Source organism: Fukomys damarensis, unplaced genomic scaffold, assembly GCF_012274545.1.
Source record: "Fukomys damarensis isolate Sample0158 unplaced genomic scaffold, DMR_v1.0_HiC HiC_scaffold_14, whole genome shotgun sequence".
In the NCBI taxonomy this organism is placed as follows: domain Eukaryota; kingdom Metazoa; phylum Chordata; class Mammalia; order Rodentia; family Bathyergidae; genus Fukomys; species Fukomys damarensis.
The window spans coordinates 42700536-42714462 of NW_022900926.1; the positions used below are offsets into that span (position 1 = coordinate 42700536).

Consider the following 13927-nt stretch of genomic DNA (forward strand, 5'->3'; position numbering starts at 1 on the left):
GTTGCCTTCAGAGAATTACAAGTTTGACTCCAGCCTGAGCACTCAGTGACTTAGGAAGACCTTGTCTCAAAATAAACAAGGACTGAAGATGTAGCTTGATACAAAGGTGGGGAAGGGGGAAAGCTCACTCATCTTGGAGGTCACACAACTAAGTGATATATTCTGAGTCTTCCATTTGCTTGGCTGCAGGTGACACCTCTGACTAAAGCTGTCTAATAAGTTAGAACTGTAGCCTTCCACTCTCTCTCCCATTCTCCGTCTCCAGGGAAAGAACCCTTCTGTATCTTAATGGTTAGCTTCCAGGTTAGCTATTCCCATAAAAAGAAACAAAGATACAAGTCCTAAAACTTACTCATCAATACTTTTTCTCTAGATTTACAGAACATCTGATTGTTTGCAGATAAACATCAAAGCCAGGGCCAAGGATTTGCTAATCTTATTCTTTATTTGAAAGTAATATAATGTTTAAATTTCAGGAAAGGATTATTGGGACTGATCTCAAAAATATTCTAACAGAAAAAACATACAGTCACTAGATGATAAAGACCCTACATAGAGTGTTACCTTCATGCCCACTACCCCTGCTCCCCCAACTCTATTTAAGCCCTTTGTGCTCCCTAGCAACCCAAGATGGCCTCTGTCAGCAATAACCTCTACCGCTTTGGTTGCTAACTTTCCAAACACATGTCTTTCCTCTCCTTAATCCAACAAGGTGACCTCAAGTCACTGGACTTTTCAAGCAGCAAGCAGCACCAAAATTATATTGTCTGTCCTGTTGCATTAGGAACTTACTTGAATTAGTTACCCTTTGCTTCTTGCCTTGTTTTTTTTGGCATGGGGTTTTGAAAACATGTGACTTGTTATGATTTCACAGGCTCATATCTGAGGGGGAGTTTGTCTGAGGACAATCATGCTTTCAGTTCTCCCATATTTGATTTAGGTGAGACTCTGGATATTAGGCTTTTGAGTTGATGCTGGAACATCACTTAGGGGTTACCAAGATGGAGTATGTGTATTTTATATGGAAGACATAAATTTAGGGCTCCACAGGGAAAATGCTATGGTGTGAATATGTGCCCTACAGTTTATGTGTTGGAAACTTAATTGCCAATATAACAGTACTTGCGGGTAGGACTTTTAAGAAGCCCCTCCCACTCAGCCTTTCTTCAGCAATGGAGAAACAGCACCAATAGTGAATCAGATTTTCCAAAGGGAGTGCGAATCTCAGTGGCAGATCTGACAACTACTTCTTGTAAATTAGCTCCCCTTCCACTGCCAATCTCCAGAATTTAAGGTTTCATTTTGTTTTTTGTGGCAGTACTAGGGAACTGAACTCAGGAACTCACTCATACTAGGTAAACACTCTACCATTGAGCTACAGCTCTAACCCTCAGGGTTTGATTTTTATCAAAGGTTACAGAGGTTTCCTCAGAATTTCCTTTCTTCACTTTGACACCTGGAGCTGACTTACATCATCCTGTGGCTTAATCAGCAAACAGGGAATCCCATTCTATCCTCATGGAAGAGAGGAATATTTTTTGAGTCCCTCTAAAACATCCAAGTCATTCTCCACTAAGAAAACACTATTATTCTCTTTAATAATAAAAAAGAACACCTTTCACTCAATACCAATGGCAAGCTAAACTTTCTACTGAAAGTACTAAAAAGCATCATTATTATTTTCCATATTGTTAAGAAAATATTACCCTGAATTATCTTTATAGAGTCCTTATGCACCCTATCTGGCTTTCCTAAACAAATGTGTGCAGACAGATTTAGAGGTTTAGTCTACAGCCAGAACATGAGCTTCAGAGGAATTCTAATCCAGACTACGATCTGTCATCTCAGATGACAAAAAGTGCCATTTGTTTTCAGGAACTGCCAGAGAGATTGTCAATTGCAGGAAGACCTAGAGGTTCCCACCCAAGCCCATATACGCTCTCCATCACAGCAAGGACAGCTCTCCCTCCCACCTCTAACAAGGACTTACAAACTTACCTAAGACATCCAGCTTTTGCGTGTGAACCAGTCCCAAGACCTGGACTTGGCCAGAGGCACTCTTTTTGCAAATGCTGGCTCTTTCGGAGCAGTCCAGTGGCCCTTTGTATACTCTCTGACACAGATTTATGAAGTACCTGCAGAACAACACACAGAGAGTGGGGAGGAACATTAGGCCACTCATCCCTGTCCTAACACATAACGGGAGAGCCAAGTGTTCATTCCAGGGCCAAACACAGGCCTGGACCAGCTTTACAGGACAGAAGGCCACAGAGCAGGTCAGGACTGAGGAAGGGAACCAACCATGAAGGATCATGGGCAGAACTCCCACCCCACACAGGCCCTATGTAATGTGGGTCAGGGAAAGAAGGGTTATAGAGCCGGGAAAACTAAGAGCTCACATCCTGGCAAGTTGCTTACTGTACCTAAGGCTATTTAAATCCTCTTATTCACGTGGCTACTCTGTAAAGAGGCCCTGAGGAGCTAAGGGTACCTGGCAAAGTGGGCACTCTGCACATGGAACACTTAGGACAATTGAGTCAGCAAAGGCCAGCAAAAGCAACTAAGAACCTTTTGCCAAAGATCTCAGAAAGTCCTCGTGCAGCCCCCAAACTTGAGCAAGGCCCAAAACTTCACAATGCAAACCAAGCTTAGCCCAATCACCCCAGGCCAGCTTCTCTGGGTGCTGAAGGCTTTTTCTCTGCTCATCAGAGCTCCTACGCCCATCCTGCCCTCAGAGTGAGCCCGAGTAACTTGAGCTGGTTCCCAGGAACACAATTACACTCAGGATCCACATGCATGTGGAATTCCCATCTCTGCCAAGTGGAGCAAACCATGATGAGCCAAGTACTGCCACAGAACCTCAATTCCCAACCACCTCCTGACAGCGAGGCACAGCTGGCCAGTGGGAAGGGTACTCACGAGGCTCCTTCGTGCATGAAAGACCAAGACCCAGTGAGAGAGGACAGCAGCCGCAAGTCATAGGTTTTGTGGTTCTGGATGAATTTGCACTCCATCTTCTTCGGGGGGCAGACAACTTTTGTTCTCCACTCAAACGCCACTTCGCACCCACGAACTTCACTAAAGACCTCTGGTCTCCCGACATCCTCATTTTCATCGCACTTAAATGTGATGGTAGAGGTCCGGTGGCTGTTGCCTGGGGAGCAGCAGGAGTGGAAACAGTGAGACCCAGCCTGTGCCTGGCACCCACCTCACCTCCTTTCCTACACTGCCATAGCTGGTGCTCTCGAATGTCAGGCACCGGGCCATTCCCCACACACTGCCCAGGCCAGGCTTGATTTGTTCCACCCATACAGTCTCAGCCCTAAATCAGACCCAATTTCTCAGACCTCACAGCAGGAGCTTGAGTCCTCATAGAGTGGTACTCAGCATCTAATCCCATACTGGTAAGAACAACACAGAACAATAGCAGTAAAATAACTACCTAGAACCCTCAGTGTCATCTGACGCACCAGAAGTAACATGAAACAAGGCTTAAAACAAGCCTTAAAACTACCATGCCTTGTAAATTTAACATGTGTTCCTAATATGTCCTACTCTGTCCCTGATTATTTATGAGAATGGAAATTTTTCATGTATTTGTCCTGTCTTGGTCTCCTTGGCTCCTGGGAATTCCCATCTGATTAGGAGGAGCTTCTCATAAGAGCACTCTAAGCACTGCAGGATCAAGGTGCTAAGTCTGGCTGACCACAGAAGTTCCAGCCCAACCCACCCACCTCACCTCCGTGCCTGTCTCAAGGTGGAAAGTGAGTGAGTCCTTGCTTTTCCTGAACACTCCCCTAGCTTCCCCAAAACTACAACCAGCAGCATTTCTTCAGAGGCATGAATCTGAACCACACCAGGGCTGAAAACTGGTATGCAGACACAATTCTTTTCAGCTAGTGGCCATCCAGAGCCACATGTCAACACAGCTCTACTTTGGTCTGCACATACAACTAACTGCCCAATGATCCCAGGGGCAAATGGTTATGCAGCAGAATCACTGCCTTAGTGACTCAACATCCCCAAAGGTCTCAGGATGAGCAGAGCCTTGAGAGGCTCAAGCACTGCACCAGGCCACAGGGCTCCCCACTCACTCTGCCTGCAGAACCCCCACTCGTGGTCCCTGTCGTAGTTCGCTGTCTTGCTGCACCAAAGCTTCCTCCTTCCATCCAGGACACAATCATCATAGCTCTTCCCATTGAGTATGAAGGGGAAGACACAGAGATCACCTCCTTCTGTTTCTGCAATGCAAAAAGAACATCTGAATGATCCAGTTTTAGTAATTACATCAGCTGTGCCTCATTAGGACACCCAACAAGGAAGCTGTCCACTCTAGGCTACCTGTGTGACACCAGGATTCACCTACCAAGACTCAGCCCAGCAGAGAAAGGACAGAGTGAGTCACCTTCAACCTCAAGGCTGCAGCACTCACAGGATTCGAAACTGCATTTCTATGAAATATTTTTCCTGTTGCTAAAGCTAGGAATTTAAAATGTACCTCGCTGCAAACATTTACCTGAAGGGCAAATATCACCATTAACATAGCTCAGAATGACTGCTTCGTCCTGGTGCCTGTAATCCAGCTGCATCGATGCCAGCCGTCCAAAGGACACCCCTCTGCTCCCAGAGAGGAGACAGACGCCACCATCCTTGCAGCCTCCTTGGTCCGGGCCAGCCGCCGCGGTACACACCCCCACACTGTATGTGTGTGAGTCTCGAGTCACCTGCACAGACACACATGTGGCTGTGAACAGAGCAGTGGCACCAGGGTTCCAAAGAGACACAGTACTGCAGTCCGTCAGGGCACAGGGCTCTCCTGCCTTCTCCTCAGGGCCAGGGCCACTTCCACAGGGGAACCACCCTCTGGCCACTAGATAGTGTCATAATTCTCTCCACACCAGTCCAGCTTCCTTCCTTCCTCCTCTTCTCAGCTCTCCTTGAAGCCTGTGTTTCCTTACCCAGTCACTGGGTTACTGTGGATGCCAAGCCGAAGTGCTGAGCAGATACTGCAATGACATGTGTACCTTGCTCTCCGCACCCACTCTGCCTTGTCTGGCATGATCACATCAGCGTTGTACCTGCAGGAGGGCCCTGTCCCAGGAGCTGGGGTGCTGGCCCCTGAGCAGAACTCAGAGCTCTCCACAGCCAAATAAATGCTGGGGCCCTGTGTTTCACTCCATGCACCAGATGACTTGGCAGCATCTAGACTGCCAGGCTGCAAGTCTAGGGGTTTGGCCATTAGTGGCCCCGACACCTCAGTGACATAGTCAACAGTCCACACACAGGCTAGAGGCTGCAACACAACGCTGAGTCACACACCAGGAGCTTCTCCAACCAGGGGCATCTCTTGGTCCCCTCCTTCTATCATGTCTGTGGCTGGCAGACAGCTGCCTGTCTTGTCTTATCTGAAAGCCAGACTAGTGACAAAGAGGAATTTCCTGTGGACTGCTGCTGGCTACAGCAGATCCTGCCCTGCCCTGTGTGTGCATGGTCCCATGTATACATGTTCCCAAGCTGGCCTGCACTTTCTGTCTACGAAGCAGAGTCCCACTGCCTGCCCCATCAGGCCTTTTGATCCTCAGAAAGCCCTAAGGACAGAGCCCTGATGTGACTCATGGTACACCACTATTACATTGACCCTGAATGCCCAACATGAGACCCACCCCTCCAGGCACTGCCACAATGACCACCCACCCTCAGATTGTCTCAGAGAACACTAGCAAATGTGCTGTCATCAGGTGCCACTCAGGCCCTGGAGAGGGTGGTGGTACCTTGAAGGTATTCTTGGAAAGGCTGGTCAGGTTGAAGCTGTAGAGCAGCTGCTCATCTGTCAAGGCACAGCCCTTCACCTTCACCTCATCGGGACAGACAATTGGAGTCTGCCACTCAAACACAAAGTCACACTCACTGGTTCTTATCAGCTTCGGAGTTCCCTGGGATTGCAAAGAGCAAAGGTCATAAAAACCACAGGCACCAGCACAGCACAGCCACAAGCCACCCTCCCACCCATACGCGCCAGAGACAAGTGTGAAGGTCACATGCCACATCCTGGAGAATGGGGCTGTGACCATGGCCACTTGGCCCCAGGGACCCTGTGCCCCATAGCAGCTGCTCACCATAAGAAGGGTCCTTGAGCAGAAACCAACTCCTCATGGCAGCTGACTACCCCCACAGCTCTAACCCCGACTCTAGATTGTCATCCTCTACTTAAAAGCAAAGATGACAGCGCCCAGATGCTCTGTGCTACAGGGTCATGGGAAGAAAGGGGTCTGTGAATGTCACTAGACACATGTGGGAGAGACAACTGCAACTGCAGAGGACGGCAAGCGCATCCCTATGCTCACAAGCAGGGTCTCATCCACATCTAGATGCTGGGGACACTTATGAGGAATGGCAAGATGTGACATAGCCAGATGCTCTATAGGCCAAGTTTTCTGGCATCTATTTATACCTCCTTCACTCCAGAGCAATAAGAATGTGTGAGGGCGCCGGTCAGAAATTCCACTTATTTCATTTTCGGTTTCTTTGTGGTACTAAGCATTGAACTCAGGGCCTTTGCACTGAGCTACAGCCCCAGCCCTTTTAAATCTTTTATTTTGAGACAGGCTCTCACTAAGTTAGTAGCTAAGTTACCCAGGCTGAGTTCGAACTTATTATCCTCCTGTCTCAGCCTCCCAAAGTGCTGAGGGTATAAACGTCAGTCATTGCACCGAATTCCATGTGTAATTGCTGCTGGCAATCTTTCTTCCTAGGACTTCAGGGAAAAAAGTACTTTTACTCAAGATGGAAACCACAGAGAAAGAAAATCTCTACCTCTTCCCCACAATGGATAGTCAGTTTTCCATTTCTAAAATCAGGCCCTGGCCGCTCTCAAGGTGCAGCTGCTCTGAGTCACCTAAGCCACATCGGCAAATTCCATCTGTGGAGATGCAGGTGAGGACAGCCACACTGCCTGGTCATGAGATAATCCAGAGTCCCTCATGAGGAGGTGGAGGCAGGCATGACAGAGCCCAGGAAGCCACATGCAAGGACAAAGCACTGCTGAGATCTTGAGCCTGCTGGAGGCCAGGTCCACACTGCTTACAGTGCACAATGCCCCTCCGACAGGCAAGCTCACAGGCAGATGCAGACTGCCCAGTCACAGTGTCACTCTCCTTCTAGAATGCAACGCAGGACTGTCATTCAACAAAGACTCCAGGAACAGCGACAGGCCCAAAGGCTCCGAGGTGCTCTGGGCCTCTGTGGAGCGGCCTTATGCAGCAATGGTCTGTCTTCCCCCTTTTCGGTGACTATACACAATCATCCTCCTGTCACAGAGCTGCCAAGCCACTTCCTGCCACCATGGGCGCTTGCATATCTAGCAGTCACAGGGACCTTTTCCTTTACAAACGTGTCCAGGACAAGAAATTAGGATCATCTTTACTGAAAAGACACCTAACAGGGCTATAACCTGTCACCTGAACTCCTGTGGGTGTGATGACTCTCAAAACTTGGCATGTCTAAAATTTTAAGAGGCAATTCAGGATATTTTTCCTATTATATGACATACACACCCCCGAGACCTTGTAATCAAAATACATTAATATTTCTGCAGCAGGATGTTATGAATATTCACATTAAGTGGGACAAATATAGACCCTACCTAGCCTCCGACAGGTATGCAGAGTGTTGAGGACAGCAGAAGTAGAGACAAGGGGCTGTGCACTGTGCACCAACTGAGGGCAGAGTCACCCATGGCCACTGTGAAGCAAGGCTCTAACCCCTCACTTTATCTTCTGTCCACAGTGGTGGGGAGGGCATCAAGAGAACACAACACACAGGCCAGACCTCTTTATCACAAACTGGTTCTCATGATAATAGAAGCTGGGTTTTTGTTTAAATGTACAGAAAATGGAAGTTAATACCTCCTTATCAGTAAAATGTTCCACCCTGCAGTAGGTACACTGACTCTAGATATCTTTTGTTCTTTGCTGGCTTCTGAACTAAGGCTATGATGGTAGCTACCAAAAGTCTAAATTCACAATAAGAAGATCAGTAAGGTTACAGAAAAAGTGCGGGGGGGTGAGCTATCACCCCTTTATACAGCAGCACCACTCACTGTATTCGATGTTACTTCTATACTCAAATACTCATGCTTCTGAGTTAGACTAAGCCTTGCTGTGCTGTTAACCTAAGGTAAGCTTACCCATTCCTCAATCACTGGCTGTGAACTTTCCAGATACACCATGGAGGTACATATTACCCAAGGGGGAAATTTCGGATCAGGGCATCCTTCAACTTGAAGCATGCTTTCTGGCCATCCAGCCTGCAGTGTGGTCTAAACTGCAATAGGCAGCCCACTCACCATGCTGACACCTCTCTTGCAGTAGAATGTGATGATCGAGGTGTAATTGAAATTTCTATCCTCCAAGCAAGGAGTAGTGCTTCCAAGAGTGAGGTAAATTTCAGTTCCTCCTGGATTGAGCCTTGGAGGGCCTGTGACCCGGCCAATATCCTAAAAAACAAAAAGCAAATAGCATTTCAGGAAACTGTCCCCAAGGTTAGTGGAAGAAGAGCTAGAACAGAAGCATCAGCTCTGAAAACTGGAAGCATCTAAAGAGGCTGAGTGAACGCCAACTGAAATGGGACATTTGGACACAGTGATGCTACAAGGTACTTTATATTCAATTATCAGAGATTCTAAGTAACAAGAATGTCTCCCTCCAGTCATATCAGGATGCCACCATGCCTCCCGACTTTGCACACAGGAGTCAAACAATGCCCCACCCTCACAGTTCCCCAATCCTTATTTTTCTCCTCCCTGTCCCACTGCCCTAGGACTGACCCATTCAATACTTTTTATTGCTTAACCCATCTGCTTCTTACATGCAGTAGCTGCTCGATATTTGAGTAAATGAATGAAAAGTGAATAGCCAGGGAAGGTGTATGTGCTTAGTGTGTGCGTGAGAGAGTGAGTGTGTGTGTGTACGTGGGTGTAGTGTACAAAAAAAAAACATACATGCATATACATATATATGTGTGTGTGTGTGTGTGTGTGCATATATAAGAACACAGCAGCTGTGTACAAAATCGAGGGGGAGTAGTATATTATATATGTGTGTGTGCATATATATATATATATATATATATATATATATGCACACACACATATATAATATACTACTCCCCCTCGATTTTGTACACAGCTGCTGTGTTCTTCCTTCATTACTCACAGCTTGTTTAGACCACATGCCTTAACACCTGCTCTATTTAGAGGTTTTAAAAATCTGATGAAGGGTGGCCAAGCTGAAGAATTCAGCAGACCAGACCTCTCAGAAAAAGATACAGTCAAAGACCTTTCATGTCCCATCAAGATGTGAAGATGTGACTAAAGTGTATTCTATTAAGAGTTGGATCAGGCAGACCCTCATTTCTCTCACAGCTACACCTCTGTTAAATTCCTATTATGGCCATTTTCCTTACCAACTCCCAATACTTCTTTGCCCAATGCTACATAGAATGTCCATCTTTGAAAACAACATGTACATGTCTTATAATGGGACTCATCTGTTAACACAAATAAATAATAGAGACACAAGACAACTGTGAAGATACATTTCAAGTATTAATATATCCCAAGAGTTTGGCAAATATGAATATAACTCATGGAGACAATTTTTTAAGATCCAAATCCATACTAAAAAGTGCTAGAAGAAAAGCAAAGCTTTCAAATTAGAGTATTTAGCTCTTAGCAAATCTGCTCTTGCTCTTAATTATAAGTCATTACAAAGAAAGTTCTTGTATTTCAATTACACAGATATGACGGTTAAGCTTGACTGTGTCAGTTTAATTGGCTAGGGCTCCACCCAGGGGAAAAGTCAGGCCCGCTTGTGTGTGTGTTGTGGAGGTGTAACCTTGGGGTCTATATTTGGCCCCTCACCCCATCCCTTCCGCTCTGGGTACTGTTTCCTGCTCTATTTCTTGGAAGCCATTAACTAAGTAGCTTTGCACCAATACCCTCTTCCACAATGATGCTCCTGCCAGCTGCATTGGACTGACTCCTCTTAAAATGGAAGTCAAATTAAAACTTTGTTTCAAGTTTTTAACTTTTTTATTTATTTATTTATTTATTTTTGGTGGTACCGGGGATCAAACTCAAGACCTTGCACTCTGCTTCAAGTTAAGGGTGTTAAGTATTGTGTCCAATGTTCTTTCTTGCCGCTTTACCTAAAAACTTCTCTTGATGAGGGTCAACTCTGAGGCTGCTGACATGATTTTTAAAGAAAAAGTTTATCTATACATGTATCTATACATATTTCTGACAGCTCAAAGACTTTCTGGCTACTGCAATTCACAAATCTTTATCTTCTCTTACTGGACCCATACCAGAACATACACAGTCCCAGCACATTTCTTTATTCTTTTTGCATAACTCTTCTCTGAGCACATGAAACAACAAGTTTTGCTGAAATTCTTCCCACCCTTGAACTTTCCAAACTTACTATAGGGGGACCATTGACGGGGACTTTGCACACGGCGGCTCCAGCAGGACAGGGGACTCCATGCATGGGATTGAGTGGCTGGCAAATATTGATGTAGAAATCAGGGTTGGTATCAGAGGCATCAACCTCACTTTCATCATAGGCTTCATAACCGCCAGTGCGGTGGATGAGAGGGGACAAGTCAATAACAGAGCTCCCATTCCTCACAGTACATTCCGTCTGTAGAAAGGAAAGATTACATTTCCATAAAAAAGTATTTTTCTAATCATTACTGAAGTTATTATCCACAGGAATTTACAATTTGTTTAGCACAGGGCCTTGCACAAGCTAGGCAAGTGCTCTCCAATGAGCTGTGCTCCCAAAAGAATTTAAAAGGTGAACCACAGAAGCACAAAGGAGGGAATAAGCTCTCAAAATGCTGTGTTACCCAGCTTTGGGCACTTTTAATCACTCTGTGACAGTCAAGAGTGCACAGACTGACTGGGTACCCCTGGGAGTGGGCAGTCCTGTTTCTGGACTCACTGCCTGCTCGCAGGCCAGGGGCGTGTGCCAGGAGAAGAAGAGCGTGCATGTCTGCTTATCCAGGGAGATGAGCATGGGCCTGTTGGTGGGACCAGCCTCAGGCCTGCACACAAAGCTGATGACGCTCTTGTATTTCAGGCCAGATTTGGATGGACACGGAGATCCGTCTTCATATACCAGCTGCAAAACCTGGTCCACATAGCTGAGCTTCTTGCTGGCCTTGCCCACACTGATCCGGGTCTGTCCAAAGCAGGCCCCTACACCACATGAGAAAATGAGGAAAGCAGTTAGGAGATCACTGACAGTTACCTGATGAGAACTTTCTTCCAGGCCTCAGCTAAAACGTGTCACTATCAGTGTCAAATAATCTGGTCTTAGCCCTATTCAGTTTCACATGCGCTGCTTTATCGTTTGGCCACCAGTCTCCCAATCACTGCAGGAGAGGATGATGTTGCTCCTGATTCTCATCTCTGCCACTGGGTTGCAGCAGTCAGGCTGAGGACAACTGCAGGGACAGGAGACCACAGCACTTACCCATGCCAGGAGCACAGTTTTCATTCTCCCCACAGATGCTCATGTAGACGAGCCCATTCTCGCTGTAAGCTGCCGTGAAGCCAGCTTTGCCACTTAGGGAACTCAGGTCAAACAAGTGTCCTGCAAGATGAAGGGGTGGAGCGGCCTATCACCAGTGAGTTCACCCCAGTGTCAGGACTTCAATTCCTTGCTACCTCCCATGTCCCCTGCTCCCTGACAGCAAATATATATATATATTCTGTGACACCCATCTCCAAATTTAAAACAGATGAGACATCCCATTCCCCCACCCCCGCCAAAGACCAAGGGTCACCATGTTCACTCCTCCTCAGCCTGTTCCACAGGAGCCACTGGGATTCTTATGGACCTGGGCACCTCTCCCTAACTGCCAGTGGAGCCACCTGTGCCATTCTGGTCACAGAGTAATGCCTCCTGGTTTCCTACCAGGCTGGCTGTGAAAGGTAGCCAGCTCTGCACAGCATCAATGAAGCTGGTATGGCCAGGATGACAGAGACATACTTTCAGAGGGGTGGCCTCTCCTCTGATGAAGAGGAAGTAAAGAGTGAGCACAAAAGGCCAGTTCAGAGAAAAGGCCAAATGTCCCCATATGCTGCAGAATGCTCCTGTGCAGGTGCCCAGCTGCCATACTTGACCTTGAGATCTTACTGCCGTTGGGCTGATGGCAGTCAAACCGCTCAACTATGCTGGGGTCAGTGACAGCCCCACCCCTCACCTGTGCTGGGGTTGGTGACTTGGCAGTCATCATGCACTCCTAGCTGTACAGGACAGGCAGCAGATGTGGGCCAGGAGAAGGTGTACTCGCAGTCCTCCACAGCACTGACGAACAGCGGCCTGGAGTTCTGTGCAACACAACAGTTCCCACATGGCATGCGCTGCTGTGGGCCCAAACCCCAGGGTCCATTCCCCGACCGCATGCCAGGGAGGCTGCTCTGCACACCTCATGCACCCGGAAGCCCCACTCACTCAGCATCACTGTGGGATAAAGGTAGGTCTTTGAGCCCTGTGCCCGCCCACCAGGTGGGTCTGACATATGCAGGCCCAGGGACTAGAGGAGGGAACCAGAATATAAAGAACAGTCCTGGGGACAACAGGCAAGAGAGGATTCAAGGGTCTGGGTGGCCCAAGTAAGTCCACAACTAGTCCAATTGGGAACATGTGAACTGACATCTGTTACAGTCAAAACACAACAACCCATAGAGAAAACCAGATGTTAACCCTATGAACCCTTCCCCAAGTGCAGGCCATGGCTCAATGATTGTCACAGACACTTCCTGCCAACTAGAGAACTGGATGGCTCATTCAGCAGCACCCTCCCTCCCAGCACCAGGGTGCAAAGAGTCTACGGTGCCCACTTTACCTCCCTGCTGCCCCTCAGCCTCTCACTCTGAGCCAGGGGCACCCCACTCAAGCAGAGACAAGACCTGCAGGATGGAATGTGCAGCACGTGGCAGCTGGGAGCCTGGCCAGGCTCTGCCCACTTCTAGCTTTGCTGAGCAGTTGGCTCCTCCCACCACTGCCCTTGCCACACCTAGGGGAGCTGTTTTCACATTTCCTACTGCAGCACACGGGACCCCCGTAGCATCACCAACAGTGAGCCACCAATGCAAATGCAGTCAGCATCTGATGTACAAATCAGGTGGCAAGGGACAGAATTACACTCAGGACAACCAGCCCCCATCCAGTGCTAACACACGCCTCCAGTTCCATCCGGCCCTTCTTACTTCTCTCCACACCTTATGACCACCAGTACCACAAGCCTCCCCTGTGGTGTAAAGAGCCACCAAGTCATGACACAGGTTTGCAGTAGGAAGTGGACAAGCCACCCTGTGATCCCGACTGCCTCCAGAGACAGAACACGCCATCAAGCAACAGTTTCTCCAGGGCCTTTTGGGGATCCAAGTCTGACTAAAGAATCAACTAATTTTTAAAAGGAGAAGGTGAAAAAGTAAAAACAGTCAACAAAAGGCCAATAACATGTCAATAATAAGTCAGTACATATCAGTTATAACCAGCAATGTTGATGGCCTCAACTCACCAATCAAGAGAAATAGACTGGCAAAATGGAATAAGAAGCAAAATCCAATAATATGTTGTATACAAGAAACACACCTAGTGCAAAAAGAAGCCCATAGACTGAAAGTGAAAAGATAGAAAACAATTCTCCATGTGACAGGAGCCCAAAAAAAAAACAGGGGTAGCAATCTTATTTGCGGGCAAAGTAAATTTCAAACCAAAACTGAATCTAGTATTATTGATGTAGGACAGTACTGTATCATACCTCTATGAATGTAAAATATCTAGTACCTGCTTTATGATACATAGTAGGGGCCATGCTTTATCAGAGCTACATTTAATGATATTACTCTAGA

General features: G+C 47.2%; 1 protein-coding gene across 1 annotated transcript in view; it reads right to left on the reverse strand.

The window, feature by feature from the left end:
• Window positions 1-13927, reverse strand: part of Igf2r (insulin like growth factor 2 receptor) — a 163559-nt gene that overhangs the window by 17126 nt on the left and 132506 nt on the right. The window contains exons 35-44 of the mRNA XM_010631164.3: window positions 12271-12397; window positions 11538-11657; window positions 11004-11260; window positions 10482-10700; window positions 8345-8494; window positions 5772-5933; window positions 4517-4724; window positions 4095-4241; window positions 2920-3154; window positions 1999-2135 (exon numbers count right to left, since the gene is read on the reverse strand). Of these exons, the coding sequence (XP_010629466.1) occupies window positions 1999-2135; window positions 2920-3154; window positions 4095-4241; window positions 4517-4724; window positions 5772-5933; window positions 8345-8494; window positions 10482-10700; window positions 11004-11260; window positions 11538-11657; window positions 12271-12397 (1762 nt within the window). The remainder of the gene's footprint in view (window positions 1-1998; window positions 2136-2919; window positions 3155-4094; window positions 4242-4516; window positions 4725-5771; window positions 5934-8344; window positions 8495-10481; window positions 10701-11003; window positions 11261-11537; window positions 11658-12270; window positions 12398-13927) is intronic.